General features: G+C 43.0%; 2 protein-coding genes across 2 annotated transcripts; one reads left to right on the top strand and one right to left on the bottom strand.

Annotated features, from left to right (window-relative positions):
- Positions 1-411: 411 nt before the first annotated feature.
- Positions 412-12,038, bottom strand: cnot6l (CCR4-NOT transcription complex, subunit 6-like). Its single transcript, XM_020104195.2, has 12 exons — positions 11,902-12,038; positions 10,079-10,200; positions 8,835-9,021; positions 8,464-8,549; positions 8,170-8,259; positions 7,939-8,007; positions 7,681-7,838; positions 7,085-7,239; positions 6,810-6,961; positions 5,796-6,023; positions 5,415-5,617; positions 412-4,894 (listed from the first exon to the last, which is right to left on the bottom strand). The coding sequence occupies exons 2-12, from the start codon at positions 10,188-10,190 to the stop codon at positions 4,673-4,675; spliced, it is 1,662 nt and encodes a 553-aa protein (XP_019959754.2). The 5' UTR covers positions 10,191-10,200; positions 11,902-12,038; the 3' UTR covers positions 412-4,672.
- Positions 11,999-19,103, top strand: mrpl1 (mitochondrial ribosomal protein L1). The gene is made up of 10 exons (XM_069522930.1): positions 11,999-12,138; positions 12,975-13,098; positions 14,122-14,230; positions 14,387-14,654; positions 15,069-15,152; positions 15,638-15,709; positions 16,475-16,586; positions 16,685-16,785; positions 16,923-17,004; positions 18,944-19,103. Exons 2-10 carry the CDS (start codon positions 13,068-13,070, stop codon positions 19,045-19,047), a joined length of 963 nt encoding a protein of 320 aa, XP_069379031.1. The 5' UTR covers positions 11,999-12,138; positions 12,975-13,067; the 3' UTR covers positions 19,048-19,103.
- The last annotated feature ends 1,119 nt before the right edge of the window (positions 19,104-20,222 follow it).

Raw genomic sequence — 20,222 nt, 5'->3', positions numbered from 1 at the left:
GTGTGTGTGGAGCGTGTTTTTCTCAAACTGAGGTGTAACTGCTCACGTGTCAGATACAGCTGTAGCCTTTGTAGACGTCCATCACTTCATACATGTAAAAATCAACTTGTGTTTAATGGATGTTTTCTGTGCGGCAGTGGGTCGTTGAAGAAGAATGAATAATTTCTCTGTTTGTCTAAAACATTTTTGATTTAGTTTAGTTTTTAATCATTCATGGTTAGTGCACGTTCAATTTGTTTCTAAATAACTTTAATAAAACAGGTAACATGACATTTTAATTTATAACATTTATGGAGCGTGTGATTCTCTTAATTCTTTGGGAGAATGAAAGTCATTTTGATTTTAAATAAAGTATGTTTCGTGTCCAGTTTAAATACATTTCTATAAAGAAAATCAACTTAATTTATCGTCTTTCATTGATTTTAAATCTCTTTATTTATATATATTCATTCATTTACATGTATCAAGTTCTTTGGGAGAAAGGTGAAGTTGTTAAAGGATCTGATGACACAACTGAGAACAACTTCATTCACGTGTATTAAACTGCAATGTGCAGCAGTAACTCGGCTTTCAAAATAAAAGGACCTCTGCAAAGGCTAAATCTGTATTTTCTATTTCCTGTTCACACAAAGTCGCCTATGAGACAAACCTCCACTCGTCCTCGTGAGCCGACGCTAATTTGTCTTTGTGACATTTAGTCGTCGAACACGATGCTCACTTTGAATCCACAGTACAAAACCCACTTTTCTGATTCAGCTCTTCACCACAGAGCTGCAGCTCATCCTTCGCTCGCTGACTTTCACACCCCCCCCCCCCCCCCCCTCTGCTCTGGAAATGGAAACTTAACATTTGTGACATAGATCAGGTTTAAGTGCAACTCTTTAAATCCTCTGGAGAAGTATCAGTAGCACCGTTTGACTGCTGGTGGCCGAGTGTCATCACCCAGTTTCACTTCACTTCACTTTTACACACGAATAAAACAAATCTGCTGAAAGTTGCTGGAAAGCAGCGACTCTAAAATAATTAAAATGTTTCCAGGAGCAGAGAATTTCCAGAAACACCAGCCCGGTGTTCCTTAAATCTTCTCGCTCTTAAAATTGACAGATTCCCAAATGATCCCAATTTTTTTTTTTGTCAATCTGGCTTTTAAAAAGTTTTTGCCTTTTCTCTTTGTTTCCCAAATCGTATTTTATATATCGGCCAAATTTCAGCAAACTAACCAGTGCATCAAGCTGTGTGTCGTCAAGCGTTGTTAACGAACAAAGTCAATGTCAAGATGTACAGAACATATCTCGTATTTTTCCTCAGCGAACATCGATGGGTTTCCTATTGGCGATTGTGCGACGATAAACAGTCCAAACAAAAACAAAAAACCAAACCAGGGCCAGGTAGTGAACACCAGGATTATTTTTTTTTTTTACATTCAGAAATTGCATGCAATGGCAGTTGAGATAATCCTGTGGAAAACACAGCTAGTTTATCTGCAGCGGAATCAGCGAAGAAAAAAAAGGAAAAACCACAAACGAGTGACAGTGTGGATTTCAGATCTGTGGCAGAAATGAGTGAAAATAAATCAACACATAAAACTCTGAAGTGAGCAATGATTCCTCAGCTTGGTTCAGGAAGGAGTGATGGATGGAGTGATGGATGGAGTGATGGATGGATGGATGGATGGGTGGATGATGGCGCTGGGTTAATCTGAGCGTCTTTGTCTCATGGGCAGTGCTGCTGTTGGAGGAGTTGTACAAACTAGGCACGTTGTTTGTAGAAAGATTATGTGATGTGGACTCTACAGAAACAAGACTGACGGGTCGAATGCTGAGAGGTAACGATGGCTGGATGAGCTGAAGGAGGGCGGCGAGGGGGGGGGGGGACACAGAGAAGCCAAAACTCAAGAGTGAATACATCAAATCAAAAAAAGAAAAGAAATCCAAGTCATTCTGATTAAGCCTCATCTCAGAGAGAAAACTTTGAGGTGACACTTAAATGTGCAGTGGAGAAATAAAAGCCATCAAGACAAACTGTTTTTAAACCTAGAACATTTATCTTTTCCTCTCAAAAACTCGGTGATACTGAATCGTACAAAGTACCAGTTCAAAGACTGCAAGTTAGTTGGAGACAGAAAATGCCCGCAGCTCAAAAACAAAGTTGGACAGAGACGGGGGTTGTTTTCCAGACAGGTTGAGGTGGTTTTCACATATGAAATCATCGGGCAAAGGAAAAATAAGCACAAGTACACCTGTGACTTGTGACGACAAAATACGCCCCGTTGTCTGGAGGATGGTACGTTCCCCTCAAAATGTGAAAGACGCCCTGTCGCCAAAGACAGTTTCTTTATGTACAGCTGTTGTACAAAATCAGGAAACCCTGTGAGGTGAGTTCAGGAGTGAAGTATAGGCCTCAAAATGCTCACAGGGATCGATCCCTCTGAAACCAGGGGGCGGACTTGTTCGAGTCAAATCATGTGCAACCGAAGCAAAGCCGACACCGCCCGTCCAGGCCGGTTCAACTGATCCGAGTGTGGGTTAAAGCTGAAGTTACGGGGTGCCGTGTTGTGCCGACACCGTCTATCCCTAAATAATTACTATGGCTTTTCTTTTCAGATTCTCTACAGAGCAAAAGCTTTCGACTAATTCAATCTCTTCAGGTTTATAAAGATACTACACTTGAAACGTGCCACATAATTCAACTACCGTGAGCGGATGTGATTCCCCTGCATAGACAGAGCTGGGTATCGAACCTCAGCTTTTTCTTCTTCGTACCAATCAAACGTGTCGAGAACTGAAGACTGGCCTCGTCTTTTTGACCAGTTCATACTCAGTTGTCAGTTGTCGTCTGTATTTTATTTTAGGTGCAGTGAGAAAACATTTACAGATAAAAGTCCCCAAAATCAATATGATTTAGATTTTTCTTGATCGCTGCCTCATTAATTATCTCATGATGCCAATGTCACTTTCTGGAGCCACTGGTTTCGACGACTTTTAGAAGTTTGGCTTTAATTAGTTTTCTTGAAATATCAATATGTACTGCATCGGTAGAGATTCCCAGAAGTACTCCTGAATACATTCATCTTGTCGATCTGATACTTGTCTAAAAAGCCCTAAAACAAAACCAGATGACGATGATGTTCTAAAACTTTGAAGTGTCTCTGAACCAAATTTATTTCAACACTTTTTGCGTCTTCCTCAGGACTCGAATTTTAATTTCTCAAATTTGGGGAACGGAGCATATGTGCGGCAGTAGTTTTATCAAAAATGCACAAAGACGTGGGACTTCTACTGCAACAACATCTCCGTATGAACGCTCATACATCACCTGTGCTTATAAAGGATTTTCAGAATAGCTTCCTGAATGGTTTTGCTCGTATGACGCGACTCTGAGAGTCTTGAGTTTGAGAGGTACTGCTCGATGCATAGAATAGCCCTGAGTCACAACTTACATAAAGGGCTATTAGTTCTACTCATCAGACAACAAAGACACAAAGTTCAGAGTCCACAGGAAGCTGGCCTCTGGTAAATACATTCGACTCCTGCTCTCGAATCATCAGCAGATTCTTTGCAGGAGTTTTTTTTTTTTTCCTCTGGCAGCGATAATGAAATATTATCTCGTGATCTGCAGAGTGTAAGTCACTTGTTGTGGGGAGATTCTTTGGCCGGTCAGGTGATGGGAACCAGGACAGATAGTCTTAAGACATGTTCCAAAGCTAAAGCACGTAGTTTGTCACTGTCAGGACCGTGTTGCTGATATGTTTCCCGTCTTAAAAACAATTCAAAGAGTAGGCGGGGGGGGGGGGCAATTTGGTGGCAATGCAAGTCACGAGCTGCATCTTTTAAAGTGAGCGTGGATCGTCCAGGATTGATTCTGTACCTCTGTGACGATCGATGAGAAGGTTTAAGACCCGTATTTTAGGAGACAATTCATGGAGGTGAATGGACCTGAATGCAGCAACACGCCGAACTGTGACGAGGCGGCTTTCGTGCTGAGATTTTTTTTTAACCTCCGCAAAGCCGAGACCTGCAGCTGCGACGTGAGAGGATTTCAGCTTCTCGTTCCCATGAAACACCAGTTTACTGTTACAACGAAGTTACACTACTTTTAAAATGCCCGGTGCTTTAAAAAGTGTTTTCTCTCTCATATCGACGACTAAAGTGTTTCAGGGTTTCTTGGCTGTTCAAAATTTAAAACATGTACTGATGTAAACAAACCTTTCACATCCTCCTATAACATTCATAACTTATAGACGTGATCGTAGTGTGTTAAGTTTTTTTTTACCCAAATCAAATTCAGAGGACATATCTTAAAAAGGTCGATAGCGTTAGTGAAGGTTTGTTGTTATAGGAGCAGAGTCAACAAGCAAAAAAAAAAAAGAAGAAGCAGCTTCATCCCGAGCCCAACATTTGGTTTCTAGGGGGGGAGGGGGGGGGAGGAAAAAATAATTTACACATTTAAAGTGTGCAACAAAGAGGAGCAACAAACAGGGCAAATACTTCACTCCTTCTGGGTCAGTGTGTCTGAGGGCTGGAGAGGGTTGGATGGTGTCTGAGGTCTAATGTGATCAATAAACTGTACAGGGCCCTGTATAAAGCTGGAGGAGGGGGGAGAGGGGGGGGGCAGTGTTTAAAAGGTGGGCTAGGGAGGGAGGGAGGGTGGGCGGGGGCTCCGTCAGGCTGCACTACCTGTTGACCGGCAGGTGCAGCCCGTTGAGGGGGTTGAGCGGATGGGGCAGGGGGGGGTGCAGCTCCAGCTGGGCCAGCAGGGAGAAGTGGTCCGAGGGGATGTGGGGGTGGGGGCAGCCGGTGATGTTGTTGTCGACGAGCCACTGGCTGTCCAGCGGTCCCAGCAGGCCGAGGACGCTCATGTGGGTCTTTGAGAAGAAGATGTAGTCAATCACGCCCTGGAGACACAAACACATCGTGTCAGGGAGCGGAGACGGGAATGAGTGTTTGACATAAAAGAAAATCTAAAATGTTTAATTCAACGATGGTCTGAACGACCTCTCTGGTTTCTGGTTTTCTCTCAAACACTTTGGAAAGTTTCCTGTTTTTGTTTGTGTGATGAGGAAAAAAAAAAACAGTTCATATTAACTCATCCTGTTGATGCAGGTTTAGGCGACTCTGAGTCATCTCCAGCACAGCGGATGTGTGCTCGCTAATAGAAGTGAAACTCATCGCTTGCTATTAATCAGTGCGTCATGATCTTATTGATGTAGACGCCTACAGACTTACCTCAGTCATTATATATCTGTATAAAGTCCAACTATGGGAAACTCCACATAAAACACTGTGAGCTCGATGTTTCCGCGGGAAGCGCTGCAAGTGTTTATTTTCACACCCCCCCCCCCCGACACCCAGCATCCAAACATACAACAACAGCAGTTTGCCTTGGGAAATAATCAGCACATCAAATATTTGTACCTTGAAGTCATATGTGTAGTTGGTGTAAGGCATCAGATTGTTGTCGTAGGCGCTCTTCAGCTGAAAGCTGTGAGTGATGCTTCCGTCTGAGTTGCCGTTCTTGCCGTTGCAGTTGAAGTTGGTCAGACATTCCCTGTAGCGTAGCTCCTTGAAGTCCTTGTGGTTCTCGGCCACCCCTCCGTTGCTCAGGTATTCAACCACCCCTGCGTGATGCAGAAATAAAACCTCGATTGCAAAGGTGCATCACATTTATCCTCCTTATTTCATTCAACCCTGAAGAGAATCACGCTGCGTTAACGAAACTGTTACAGACACGATACCAACATGGGAACCAACCAACCAGAGTGGGAGGCTCAAACGTTAACGGAGGCTCGGTCCTACCAGAGTCGGGCAGCGAGTTGAGGTCAGCACACAGGACGATGGGGATGGAGGACGGGTCGGACGTGGGCGAGCCGGTCGCTATGGAGCCCGAGGCCCTCTCAGCGATGCTCTTCAGCTCCGACAGGAACATCATGGTTTGAATCAACTTAACGTCCGAGTACTCGGGGTCCCAGTGCATGTGGGCGTTGGCCACCAGAATCAACTGCTTCTCCTGTGGTGGCTTCATGCCTGAAAACAAGAGCAATATCGGATCATATCACAATGAAACTATAAAAACATCAAAACCCTGTAAAGTTTTACATTTACGAGAACGAGGAAGGTATTGGGAAGTAAAAATGTAACATGTTTTTTTGTGGTTGCATAAAAGACCCAAACTCTGATGAGTACACTCAAAAGTGCTGAGACAGTACAATAAAACTATTAAAGTCAGACGTTTAAAGAATGTCAATAAAGGGAAATCAAACCACGAAGGGGATGTTCTGGCTATAAATGGATTTGAAAGTGAAACACCCGCCGCAAAAAACTGTCCACGTGTCAATCACTGTGGAGGGAGATGAATGAACTGACCAAACCCGGTTGTGTAATCAAACCACACCAGAACAGATTTGTGAAACAACTGACACCTTGTGGCAAAATACACGACTGCAGAATAACGTCTCATGCATCATTGAAATGTATTTAATTTATCTTACGTCGGTTTTTTGCTACAGTGCAAATGTGGATTAAACATAACTCAGTTTAAAGTGTGGAAGTAAATGTGCAGTGAATATGACCCTGATTGAATTTAGACTAAACAACCTGGAGCTCCGCATATGTTAAACACTTAATTGAAAAAACAATTACCAGGCTCATCTTTATATATCATTAATAACTATATTGTTAACAACACTGGACCAAGTTGGAAGAAAGAGGGAAAGTAGGACATGTTTCTGAGAAGCTCTGAGACCTAAAGCTTCTCACAAGAGACAGTGATGTTCGATTCCCTCTGAAGACAGGTAACAGAGCGTCTCTTACCGCCGGAGAACACGTCCTTGTTAACCTCGAGCAGAACGGCCACGCCGATGTTGTCTTTGGTCATCACTCTGTTCAGCATGACCTCGGAGCCCTCGGAGTTGGCCATGGCCACCTGGTTGAACTCCACAGTGTGTTTCTGGACCAACGTAAACCTGCAGGACGGCAAATCATCAACATCCAGGGTGGAGGACTGTGAAAACTTCCGAGCTGAACCTCTCTGAACGTGGCTCAGTCCAAAGAACACATCGATTTATTCTCGTGCGGTAAAAACTCACTTCTCAGTCTTGAAGAACACAGCGCAGCCGTCCACGTGTTTCCTCTCCTGTTCAGAAACCAGTTTGGCACGAGACTTTGGACAGAAGTAGCCGTCGTAGCCGTGCTCCTTTAGCGTTTCCAGAAACATGGTGTAGTACTGCTCTGTCTCCACCTCCTGCACACACACACACACGGGACAAGAGACGGCAGCAGTTATTAAAACAACAGGACGTGAGCAGCTGTTAGTGAGGTCACTTCATCATTAAGATGCGTTTTCATAGTTTTTTTAAAATCAGCTCCATCGAAACAGGAACATTCACATCGAGCGAGTGGACGTGTTGATGATGTTTCTGAAACATGATGTGAAACTGGAAGAACACAAATATCTCAGGATGAAAAAGACGTCAACTTGGAAAGACAAACGGGATTCAAGAGTCTGACCCGGACAATCTCAGGTAAAACGTAAACAGCTTTAGACTCCTCCAGCTGACCTTTTCAAAAAACTGCCGCTCGAATTATCGTCTGATTAGTTTTCTTTTTTTCCTGGACAATAAATTCAGCTGAACGTTGAGGATGTAACAGGACTCCTCTTCAGACTGAGAAACTCCTTCTTTACCTGCAGACTGATGATGTCAGCGTCACAGTTGGTGATGTCCTCCATGATGCCTTTCTTCCGGTACTCCCAGTTGAGGGCCCAGGACGGACAGTAGCCGTACAGCTGCCGCGTGGCGTACTTGTCACACAGCACGTTGTAGCACATGACCGTGAACACGGCTGCAGGACGGAAATGCGAAGGATACATTAAACCGAAAGAGATAACACTGTGTCACCTACTCTTAATAATGAGACGTGCTGCAAATGCGTCCCTGCGTACCTGTGGGCATCACTTGGTCTCGCTCTTTCAGCGTGATCCAAGGTCTTTGGGGGAGCTGCTCCGGGTGCACTGTAAAACAGGGCAGGAGGAAGATTAGTGCTCATTTGTCCACAACAGAACAGCGGCTGTTATGTACCTGTGGTGCTCAGGTGTACAATAAACGACAGGGTTAAATATGCATGAGTTCAAATTAACACTGGAGTTGTACGGTGAAGCGCCCGAGCCACTTACCCGCTAGATTGTCGAGCATGTAGTTCAAAAGCTTTCTGGTTCCGTCCGGCTCCTGGTACAGATTGAGGATATCTTGGGACAAAGGATTTCCTGCACGACAGTTGCATAAAAACTAAATATAAAATATATAAACATGGGGCACATTTGATTCGTTGGTCTGGACCGTGGCCCGAGTGAACTGTCACACCTGATATTTTGGTTCAGACTAGACTGTAAAGTTTAAGCGCCCTTAAACTTTATTACAGAAGAGCCGAGTTGTTTGTCCAACATGAAATAAAAACAGAGAGGACTCACCTTTCAGCCCCAGGGTTTGTAACTGGAAAAGCCTCCCAAGTTCATAAGGCAGAACTCGCAAAAGATTGTTGTTTAAAAGCAATTCCCTGCAACACACAGACGTCAGAGTTGTGAGCCGGTCGTTCATGTCGTCCACAAACTCTCTGCAACAACGCGGTGATTCCTCGTCTCTTCTACGCTTTGGACGATTTGTCACATCATCTTTTAAACGACACAATTTCATTTCAAAGAAAGAATTTGCACTTTTAAGTAAAATTAAAGTTATAGTTTCAGATCATTCGTGTAAAATCTCAAGCCAGGCGGCAGATAAGATGACCGGAGCATGACTGAACATTCTGCGATAGAAGGTCTAGGTCCAGCGGGCGACCAACCTGAGAGAGACCATGTTGCCCAGTTCGGCGGGCAGGCTCCGGAGCTTATTGGACGACAGGTTCAGGTAGACCAGGTTGGGCAGCTTGGCGATGTCCGGCGGGATGCGGCTCAGGTTGTTGTCGTTGATGTGCAGCGCCGTCAGGTGAGTGAGCGTCCACAACGAGCTGCTCAGACTCCTCACCCGCCCTGCGTCAAATTCACATCTCGTTAGAGAAACCTTTCGATCGGGCGAATTCAAAACGGACTGTGGCTCTTCAGGACTTTACAAGACTTCTTTTGACTGTGCTGGTGTTTTCGTTTTGTGGCTAATATTAAAACTATATTTGTTTTTGACCTTCTCATGACAGAACAGTATCTGATTCAGTTCCTCCGTCAGCACATTAATCTTTTTCAGAGTGAAAAACCACATGAGACAACATTCAGAAAAATCACGTGACACAAAAACCCCCACACTTAAACCAGGCTGATAGAATCCAGCACAGTGACCCCACACTGGTGGAGAACTCTGGGACCAATTAAAACAACTGAATTAAACCAGTTGGAATTTTTTTTTTTTATGTTCTGCGTCAGTAGCTTCATTCGGAAAGAAATCGTCACGATATCAGAGGTGAAGGACGCGTGATTATTCAGCAGAAACCTGATGAGCAGCTGGTTCTACATTTAATTTAATCAGCCTGGCAAAGTTTGATGATTCACATTTTTCTTTCAGTTTCACATCCGCAGAGTCCTTGTGGCTCCGTCTGACGTTATCAGTGAACATCTGAGGTTTGGTGTCGGGTGAGGTTCACCGTATGGTTTGGAGATAATCAAGAGCTTCAGCTCAGCTTCAGTCTGAACAATTTAAACCATTATGATGTTTACATGAGTTGCTAATAGAATATTCCGATCATATTCCCGTTTGTGTTACAGTCTGATTATAACTCATGTCAACATTATGCCGGGTTTTTCCTTCTAATTCTGCAAAAGCTTCAATTTCTTGTTATTTTTCCATCTTGTTTAAAACAGGAAAGTTCATCTTCAGTTTTTATCGTCACAAAACGCTGTGTTAACTCCAACAGGACTTTATAATGTGGATAAGACGTTTACATGTCTACATGACGTGACTACGGTCAGAATACTCCATGTTTTAATTTGATTATTGCTTATTCTGATATTCTCTGATATTGCTAAACATTGTCGGTCGTGATTTAGACTCTGGGATGTTTCTGTGGAGGCAGAGCCAGAGGGAGATAGTCAGACTCACCAGAGATCTCCAGCTCAGCCCAGTAAGACTTCTTCCCATTGGCTGCATCCTCGGCTGACATGATGGTGTAACATCTGCGGGGATCTGGAGGGTCATATTTTTCCTTTGGCATACCTGTTAATCTGAAAGACAGAGGGAGAACATGGAGGTTTTATTTTAAATTCAGAAACCAAGAAAAGCCATAAACGTATATATATGCCCAGTGCTAAAGAGAGAACAGACAACTACTGAGAAAAGAAATGAGACAAAAAATAGAGCTGCAATGATTTATCAATTAATCAATATCGGATCAGCAGATAATGATGTGATTCTATTCTTTGTATATATTCAAACCAATGAATCAATAAAACAAATTAAACAAATACAAATAAAAAGTAATGATTTGAATCTTAGCAGAACATATGAAATATTTTCTGGATCTGTAATAATGACATGTCAGCAAAATCAACAGACAAAATTCAAAGTCAAACATCCAAACATTCAGTTTACACTGATTTAAAATAGATATAAGCAACAATTCCTTATTGTTGTGTGAGACTGAATACACAACTAAAATAAAACACACTTAAAATCCTGCATAGAAGCTGGTCAGGTGTGTGGTTGTTGACTGTCTCCAGACACACACAACGATTTTATATCAGCATAAACAAACAAAGCCAAGATACATCCTCTCTTCTGCACAGACGTGTCTAACACGAGTGTTTAAAGTATTTATACACAAGAAAGCAGCAACGACAATAATAGTAATAATAGTGGTATTTACAGGGAATAGCAGTATATGTGAGATAAATTGTGTATCTAAGCGATCACGTTGTATTTATAACCCCCCACGATGCACGGTGTGTGCGATAAATAACTCCAGGTGTCGGGAAGGAAAAATAAAATGAAACAACAATAAACTCTCATTATATCACACACATGTACAAAGTGCAAAATAAGACACTGAACACGCTGCTCGTGCTTTAAGTGTTAATTGTGCAATTTATTACATAAAAAAAAACAACACACGTTTGCTTTTCTGCACACTGTGTACTTTTACTTTGAAGTACTCTGGTGGAGCAGGTTTTTGCTCTTGATGAAGGGGGGGTGGGGGGGGGATGTTACTTGTGACAGAGTATTTATACATGAAGGATCTCAGTGGCTCATGCTGGAGCGGAATAAAGTTTCTTATGTAACCTGTTTACACGGGACCGGGTCACAAGTTAGAAGCTGCAGGCGGACACACACACACACACACACACACACACACACACACACACACACACACACACACACACACACACACACACACACACACACTGAGGAGCTGTTGTTGTTGTGTTGTTGTTGTTTGTTAAAGTGTGTGTCCATCACAAACAGCTGGGAGGACCAGACCCAGCTGTCATGTCAGAAGTGACAGGGCCCCGTGCAGGAGAGGGAGAGAGAGGGAGAGAGGGAGGGGGGGTGAGCAGCTGTCACGCCGGGGTTGACGCCCTCTGTTGGGGTCCGGCTCCTCGGTATCTGACGGTGAAACGGGTTAAAAATAGCGGCTGAGACGGTAAAACGGGGTTGAAAACGGTTTAAAAATAGCGCCAAGAGTCGGTGCGAGCAGCCGCCCGGTGAGCTCCGAGCACGGCGCTGGATTAGTTTGGCTAGCGGCGGCAGGAGCGCACGCTGCCCGGGACTCGGCGAGGCGGAGCGCCGGTGGGGAGGGGGGGCTGGGGGGGGGGGGACGACGACACACGAGTCCGAGCGAGGGGGAGGGTTAAAGAGCGGGATTTAAACCCGGGACGGTCCCGGGGAGAGAGTCCGCGGCGCGGGGAGAAGCTGAGGAGGGACGTTACCTTCATTCGGGGCCGGTAGAAGACGGTTCACCGGCGGAGCTGGAGGAGACATATGCAGACGTCGAACCCGCGCAGTCCCGCTACGTCTCGGAAACACAGGGAAGAACAACAAATGCGGCTTCCGCTCGTGCCCGCCGCGTGCAACACCGATTTTCATCCCCCCCCTTCCCCCCCGGCTCCTCATGTCAGCAACACTTCTTCAGTTCTGTTGAGTTTTTATATTTGAAATAAGTATAAGTAAGTAAGTATATACACGTGGATCATATTTATAGGGTATTGTACTAATATCATAGTGGTATGAGTGTAACACAAAAACTTATTTATATACGTTTAAACTTTAAATAGATTTAATACTAAGGATGAAATGACACTAACCATTGTCAGACTGCTGAGGTTTACTGCCCCCACATATTCATTTCTATAGAATAACATTAACCACGTACAATATGAAGTATATAACTGTACTCATGTGTACTGCATTTCTAGGTTATTAATCATAGTGATGATTCCTAATAATATCATAGTGGTTATTAGTGTAACACAAAAACGTAGTATTTAGAAATAGATTTTTTAAAACTCAGGATAAAATAAACACACAACATTAGAAGTATGGTGTTTACCGCCTCCAATGTTTAGTGAGTAAAACCAAACTCCATTTAAATATCTAAATTAATATTTAATAGACAGACAAATAGACAGTGTCCTGCACAGAGACATATATATGAGTATATGGAAGTGAGTGCAGAATCTGGAATAAAGTGTATTCACCAAGAAAAACACCTTCAGCATATTGTTTTTAAGTACAGTCTATGCTACTTAGATTTATCATGTATTATATTATATTATCTTTTTAAAGATCTGTTAGATTATCGACCTGTTAGATTATCGATTTGTTAGATTATTGACCTGTTGGATTATCGATCTGTTGGATTATCGATCAGTTAGATTATCGACTTGTTTGATTATCCATCAGTTAGATTATCGATCAGTTAGATTATCGATCTGTTAGATTATCGATCAGTTAGATTATCGATCAGTTAGATTATTGACCTGTTGGATTATCGATCAGTTAGATTATCACTTTTTAGGATGAGGTTTGTTTCTCCTCCGGCGGAACCATTCAGAGAGCACCGCTGTTTTCAACCGGACCAGAGAAGTTCCCAGACATGGCATCCTGCACGCGGACCGTGTGGAAAGGTCAGCGGCTCTGGTTTAACTCACTTTAGTGGAACTGAGATTAAATAGTTTAATTATAAAACATGAGAATTACAGATTATTTCTTTCTGGAAGTTTCTCTGTTTATTGTTGTTTCGGTTTCTGTGTGTTAGCTTCTCTGTTCGCTAGCTCCTCTGCTTGATTCCAAATCCCGTCGGCTAAATGTGATATTCTGACTTTCCACTTCCTTATTTAATATTTGAACGCTTCGAAGAACATCGCTTGTGGTCATTTCAGAATAAGTGACATTTCAAGTTTCATTCGGCTTCAATAGAATCAACATGGCAGCTTTTAATTCAACGCTAATTAGTCGTTTTTTGGATGGAGTCATCGGTCTGTGCTGCGCGTTCTTCAACCAAAACACGTAGTGGTGGGCGGCGAAGAGAAGCGCTATCGAAATAAGACTAAATAAGAAACGTGGATGTTAAGCTACATTAGAACTATGTTTCGTTGGTTGTATGATGCCGAATTGAAGAGTTAATACAAATGATTGAATTTGTCAATCAAAATATGTTATCTGATATATGTGTCTTTGCTGATAAGTAAATTCGTCTTAAACAGGCAGATTTCTGAGCGAAGTTTCGGGCTAACATTTATCAAGGCGAGAGGCTGTAGTTTCAGCCTGTTGTGTTTATGGGAGCCATGATTAACATCATTTACTTTGTATCTACACACAATTTAGTGAAGCTGATAGATTAACAACCCTGGTTCACACTGTTCACTTTTCATTGTTATCTAATTTACAGATGTCAACATTTCTCAATATCATTTGATTCACATCCAGAACACTCACCTGATTGTTTCCATCAGTTTGCATCACATCCCCGGGTGGAATTATTTAAATTGAAGTGTTTCATAATATCACAGACATTTTGTTGTTGTCTGCAGATAGAAATTCTGTCCCACAGAGAAAGAGAGACCAGTGTCTGTCTGTGTTAAATGAAGGTGAGTCTTTGTACGCTGTTTCTTTTCTTTTTTTAATTGTAGCCTTTGCTTCTTTTCCAGTTGTCGCAGGATGTCAGAGGCATCTGCTCAGGGCCGGTGGTCCCACCTACACGGGCGTCTCACAAACTGCACAGAGGGATCTCCCCGTCAGGACTTTTGCAGCCATCAGGTGAGTTTTCCAGCTCTTTGGAGATGTTGTCCGTCTTCACCCTCCAACAGTTTGGCAATAGAGCCATGTTGTTATCACGCAAACCATAAAATCAAGACGAGCACGGGGCCTGATATGTTTTCAATTTAACAAATCCCTCATTGACTCATTCGTCAGGGCACACAGGAAAGACAAGAAAGAGGAAGCAGAGAAGGAGGTGAAGAAAGAGAAGAAGGTCATCGATGACACAAACAGACATAAGCCTTATGGCAAGACGGCGTGGGCACCCGTGGATGATGTGTACATTTTGAGGTACTACCCCCGGACCATCCACAACCCAGCAGAGGCCATCGACCTGCTGAAGAACGTCCAGGTGTTGGACTTCACTCCGCTCAGTCAACCGGTTTATATCGACCTGAAGCTGAACATGAAGCTGGAGAAGAAGGTAACAGCATCAACACTGGGGCTTGCTCTCTTCACACTTCTGAGGTGACATTTGTCGACTGCTGAAGGTTTCCACAATTACAAGACCTTAATTAATAGTCGACAAATCAATGAGTTGATTCACAGAAAAATAATATGTATTTTATTTTAATAATAGTTTAATAATGGGTTTGATTTTTAAACGGTATGGAAACAAACTTTCCGGTAATCTCCTGAAAAAGGAGCTGGATCCTCGAAGTAGATCACAAGTAGATCATAGTTGATCACCTGCCAAAGTGTGTGATGGAAAAGTTTTAATACTCGATAACCTGAGTTTGGTCTATGATTTAAAGTCGTTCTTTTTTATGTGTTCTCCAAAATCGTCTATTTTGTCAGAAAGAATTTTTTTTTTAAATTCTTTTTCTCCTCCTCACAGAAAAAAGTGGACTCCTTCGTCAGCACAGTGCACTTACCTCATCCCTTCAAGACGGAGATGAACAAAGTTCTAGTCTTCACTGAGGTAAAAAGCCTCTCTCTCTCTCTCTCTGTCTCTGTCTCTGTCTCTCTCTCTCTCTCTCTCTGTCTCTCTCTCTCTCTGTCTCTCTGTCTCTCTCTCTCTGTCTCTCTCTCTCTCTCTCTCTCTCTCTCTCTCTCTCTCTCTGCACCTTCAGGCTCACTGAATATTAATGTCATAGCCATTGATTGTGTGTTGTTGATGAATTGTTTTACTATCGTCTGAGCATGATTCAGATGTGCAGCAGCACCTTTTCATTTGTCACCCTGCCTGTCAGCGCTGAGGGGGCGCGGGTGGAGGCTGCTTTGGTCACAGACCCACATCACAGGACAGGGTTTGATTAATATTCCTGACAAGCAGCACAAGTTGTGGGTTGCGACTTAAAAGTGCATTTTAACGACCATAATGAATGACGCTGTTGTGGTCTGCCAGACGACCGCACACCCAAATATCATTCACACGGGTGACGTTGCCTCTGTTTTTCTCTGCAGGATGCTAATCAAGCTAAAGTTGCCCGAGATAGCGGAGCAGTTGTTGCTGGAGGAGCAGAGCTCATACAGCCGGTGAGTCGGTCAAACATCACGTATAAACAGTTCACACGGAGTTTAATTTTAATTTCTCCCTCTCATCATTTTTCTTTTTGAATTTGATTGTAATGAATTCATTTAAAAAAATGTTTTACAAGCAAAGTTAAAATGAACAAAAAACAAGCCAAAGCAGTTTTTTTATGTTGTTAGAAAAAGTGAGTTCTTATTTTTTTAATGTGCTGGTCAATAACATTTAACTTTAAAATCGATGGTTCTACACATGTTGTATTTCTTTAAAAACGCGACGCAGTGTCCAGGGAGCCATCAACAAAGTGGTGCATTGGTATTTTGCTCGGGTCCGACCACACACCGACCGCTAACCGCTGTTTAACAACACTGAAAGGAATTAATCTCGGCAGCGACTGAAAAACCAAAGATCAAACTTTCTGGCAGCCTCGGTGACATTTTAAATCCAACTTTAACTGTTGTACTCACTCATAATGCTGTTATTTTTCTTATTGGGGACAGCGCTCTGTAAGAGATATATGGAGCTGGAGTAGAGTTTGAAACCACATGAGAACTTTGGACATTCATCATCACCCATATTAAGAATTTTGACAGATTAATACTCTGTTAATTCTTGGACATCGGGTCTCAGAGTTAACATGTCTGAATAAAAACCAGTAGAAAAGCTGTCTGCTGAGGACGCACCAGTCCTGGCTTGTTCTCAGTATGTACACAGTTTATTCTCATGCGCATCAGTAAAGTTTAATTTAATCTTTTCCTCTCCTCCCTCTCTAGATCTTAGACGACGAGATTTCAGCCGACTTCTACGTCGCAGTTCCAGAAATGCTGCCGAAGCTTGTGCCGCTAAAAAACAAACTGAGGAAGAAGTTTCCAAAGAGCAAGAGAGGTAAAACATGTCGTCCTGTGTGTGTGGAGAAGAAGAAGAGGTCTCAGGTTTGTGATAAGACGTCATAGATCTGATGAAGTCTCTCTGTTGACTCTCAGGGTCAGTCGGTGTGAACATCCCCAAAATGTTGGCGTTGTTTAAAATGGGTCACGAGTACATGGTGGAGAGCGACTGCTTCGTCAGGACCCAGGTAGCCATGGTGAGTGAAATATACCTGGTTCCAAACACAGAGTTTAAAAGACGAGAAAAGACGTATAGAAATGTTATTACATCAGAAACACTTTTAAGTTGCAGTATTAATATTTTCCTTCGTACTGTTTTCTCGCCCCTGCACAGCTGGACATGCCCAAAGAACACATCTTTGCCAACCTGCAGCACATCCTGATCGATGTCTGCTCCCACCGACCGGCCAGCATGGGTACGCTCTCTCAAACCAGCGGCAGTTTTTATTTCCCTCTCTGGTGGAAACCCAGCGGAGTTAGTCTCCACATGTGTCTGCAGGGGGCGCAGTTGCTCAGTAAAAGCTTTACAGTGGAAAATGTAAAATATACACGTGATTTGTAGCTGCAGATTTAAAATGACGTCAGTTTGCTCTGCTGAGTGGATCCGACCTGAAGAGAGCAGCGGAGAGAGAGAGGACTTCATTCTTTTCTCCTCATTTTCCTCCACTTTCCTTCAACATCACAGCGCGGAGGGTAATCATCAGTTAATGGACCCTCATTAGAGCGAGAGGCTTAAATGATCTAAAAAAATAATTGAGTCTGGGCTCCCTAAATAAAATGCCATTAACTGAGCCCCGACTGAAGTGAACTGCGGAGCTTTCAGAAACTCTGATTGAGGACGCTCTTGGCGCAGTGGCCCTTTGTGACCTGGAACTGCTCATATCAAGAGCTCTTAAATTTCTCATTCATCTCAAATCTCTCTCTCGAGGACCAAACTGCCGTTTAAGCTTGTCTCCTCGGCAGGAAACTGAAAAACAGTTTTTCTCTTTGTCTCGTCTTTCGTTCAGGTTGCTCTGAAGTGCTGTTTACGCACTGGGCTCTTTTTGTCTGCGTCTGTTCTCAGACGTGTTCGCTGTTGTTTTGCTCCGTACGGCTGTTTACTCCAGCTGGTTACAAAATAAAGTTGGTAGCTAAAATGTGGCGACTCTGGCGAGGTAGTGTTTATACAGGAGGAGACCTGAAGACACGTGAAGTTCCAAATGGGTAAAAACCTTCTTCAGACCAGACCTACGGGAGGTGACTGCTCTCACAGCTGCAGCTTCTACAGGAAACGTGAGCAGCTGAAGTCTGGTGATGATCTTTTCACAGTGTTCACGCTCCGCTGAACCCGCCCGGCCGCACAGTGTCCTCTACGCCACAGTGACCGGAACGTCTCGCTCACTGCCTCGTTCCACTTCTGTAATTATCATCGCTGATGAAGGTGCCGTGTCGAACCGAGCCCCCGCGGCTTTTCTGAGCTCCGTCTGACGGAGGCCGACGGCTCTCTTTGAGTTTGTGCCGGCAAACATTACGCGGCAGGTCAACTCCCCGACGAGAGGCCGGATTTGTTAACTTTATTTAGCTGCTAATGGCTGCAGCAGAAACAAGAGGAGACCTCACAGACACACAGAGAAAGGAGCATAAATGCAACGTGTGGGTGAGGAGAAGCAAAACCCCCAAGGGCCTTATGGGAATTATTCATGACAAAAGCACTGATAAATAAAAGACCCGGGTGCTGAAAACAGTAGACAACAGGAGAAATGGTGCTGAAATGAGGATTCATAAGTACAGACGTGAGAGACTGCAGGGAATGTGAGCATGTTTGAAAAATGAAAGACAGACGGAGGGAGTGAGGGCGAGAGACACTGAAAGCAGCTGTTTAATTGAATCACTTTCAGATTCATGCTCAGCCTCATAACGAGAATTTAAAGTTTTCAAAAGCCTCCGAGTTTTGTTTTTATCGTTTCCGGCTTTGAGAACAAAGCCGGGATTATTGAAGTTTCTCCTCACAACACGCGAATGTCAGTTTGGATTCAGGTTTAACAGGATCACAGAAGCTTAATATGAGACGTTACGTGTTGTTCCCTTAGTTTCTCTCTGAATGTTGCCGAAGAGAAAAGTTTCTGTCATTTTAAGAAGTTTAACAAGGGTTCATGTTTCTGATAAGTTTGGTTATTTGATGATGTGAAAACAGGCGGAGGTGCATCACGTCACAGACTCTGGCTCCAAATGACATCAAGATAGCAAGATGGTGGCTAGCGGATTTATTTTCAGGACATTTTAAGAGTTGAAGCCAAAAAGAAAGAATTGTTCTTGTTTTGAACATGTTTTCATGACACCATCTTTCTTCTTCTCTCCTCCTCTTCCTCCTCTCAGGACCTTTCATCGAGAGAGCGATCATCTGCAGTCAAACCAGCGAAGCTCTGTGGTTCAGAAGTGAAGACGTTTTACCGAAACCAGCGGAGAAGGTGGAGGACTGAGACGTGTTTCACATTGTATATAATCATTGTACTGAATAAAGTGTTTGTTCTCCTGAGCTGTGATGCAGTAACTTTTTTTTAAAAAAAACAAGAGCTGGGGCCCGAAGGTGACTTTTGTTAATATTCACCCACAGGAAACGTACAGTCACGTATAAGTCGGCTGATACTGTCACTGTTTCACATGTGGAGGTCGACTAAAGGCTTCAGTGTGTGTTCTCTGAGTTATTAACTGTGACGTATTAAAATCCAACTCTTCATCCTGTCAGAGCGAATAAAAAAATAAATTCCCTGCTTTGCATTTATTCCCCCATGTCTTCCTTAGTTCAATCAGGAAAGTCCTCATTTTGACCAATTCATTTCTTTTTTACTTTTAATTAAAAAACGTTTTTTTTAATATGAACAACTGACTGATAAAATCAACTGTCATGGATCCTGTGCTTTTATTAAATAACATAAAATATTTGTATTTATACTAGAAGAATAACTGTTCGTGTTTGCAAACTGTTCAGTCTATAAAATGACAACAAGCCCAAACTGAAATATTCACCTTGATTAGTTTGTGCCCAGTGAAACGTCCGAGTCAGAAACTAACTAATGTTCACGTGTGAGGAGCTGCTAGCAGAAGATTTTTTTCACAATTTAGCTTAAAACATGACGATTTCCAGTTCTCAAAATAGTTTCCACTTAATGTTTTGATAAACGAACAAATCGATTAATCGACGGCTTCGACTCACCTGGAGCAGATCCTGCAGCCACGTGCTGAAGATGTGGCGTCATCACATCACATGACCAGATGTGAAGTAAACATCTGGATGTCAAAACTCACACAGTCTTTTATTGTGATGCAGCCTCTCACTGCAGCTGACAGGACTCAGGTGCAGTACTGCCAGTTGAACACCAGGCGGCAGTGTTGACTGAGGCTGTGCTGCAGAGCCCTGCAGAATGAACTGAGGATTTCCTGCAGCCTGTTGCAGCTGAAGCTCCTGAAGAGTCATCTGTCTTTGTAGATGATCTTTTTATTCACTTCTTCATTGTCAGTAACTTTATTCATTCTCATGAATCACGTGTCTCTTTTGTTTTGTTCTTTGTCTTTGTTCATGAATTGCCCAAAGTGGGATTTAAATAATAAAGAAGTTTGAATTGAATTTTTAAAAGCAAACTCCAGACCGTCATTT

Source organism: Paralichthys olivaceus, chromosome 4, assembly GCF_024713975.1.
Source record: "Paralichthys olivaceus isolate ysfri-2021 chromosome 4, ASM2471397v2, whole genome shotgun sequence".
In the NCBI taxonomy this organism is placed as follows: domain Eukaryota; kingdom Metazoa; phylum Chordata; class Actinopteri; order Pleuronectiformes; family Paralichthyidae; genus Paralichthys; species Paralichthys olivaceus.
Note: the sequence above shows the minus strand (reverse complement) of the source record. Positions and strands in the feature narration are given on the sequence as shown.

What these genes read in the sequence shown, in the direction of transcription:
- mrpl1 (XM_069522930.1), top strand. Translation starts at nt 13,068, where the DNA reads ATGGCATCCTGCACGCGGACCGTGTGGAAAG. An exon ending in ACATGAAGCTGGAGAAGAAG is followed by an intron (nt 14,655 to 15,068) that starts GTAACAGCATCA and finishes TCCTCCTCACAG; the next exon opens with AAAAAAGTGGACTCCTTCGT. An exon ending in CCACCGACCGGCCAGCATGG is followed by an intron (nt 17,005 to 18,943) that starts GTACGCTCTCTC and finishes TCCTCCTCTCAG; the next exon opens with GACCTTTCATCGAGAGAGCG.
- cnot6l (XM_020104195.2), bottom strand. Translation starts at nt 10,190, where the DNA reads ATGCCAAAGGAAAAATATGACCCTCCAGATCCCCGCAGATGTTACACC. An exon ending in CATGCTCGACAATCTAGCGG is followed by an intron (nt 8,008 to 8,169) that starts GTAAGTGGCTCG and finishes CCTGTTTTACAG; the next exon opens with TGCACCCGGAGCAGCTCCCC. An exon ending in GTGTTCTTCAAGACTGAGAA is followed by an intron (nt 6,962 to 7,084) that starts GTGAGTTTTTAC and finishes GCCGTCCTGCAG; the next exon opens with GTTTACGTTGGTCCAGAAAC.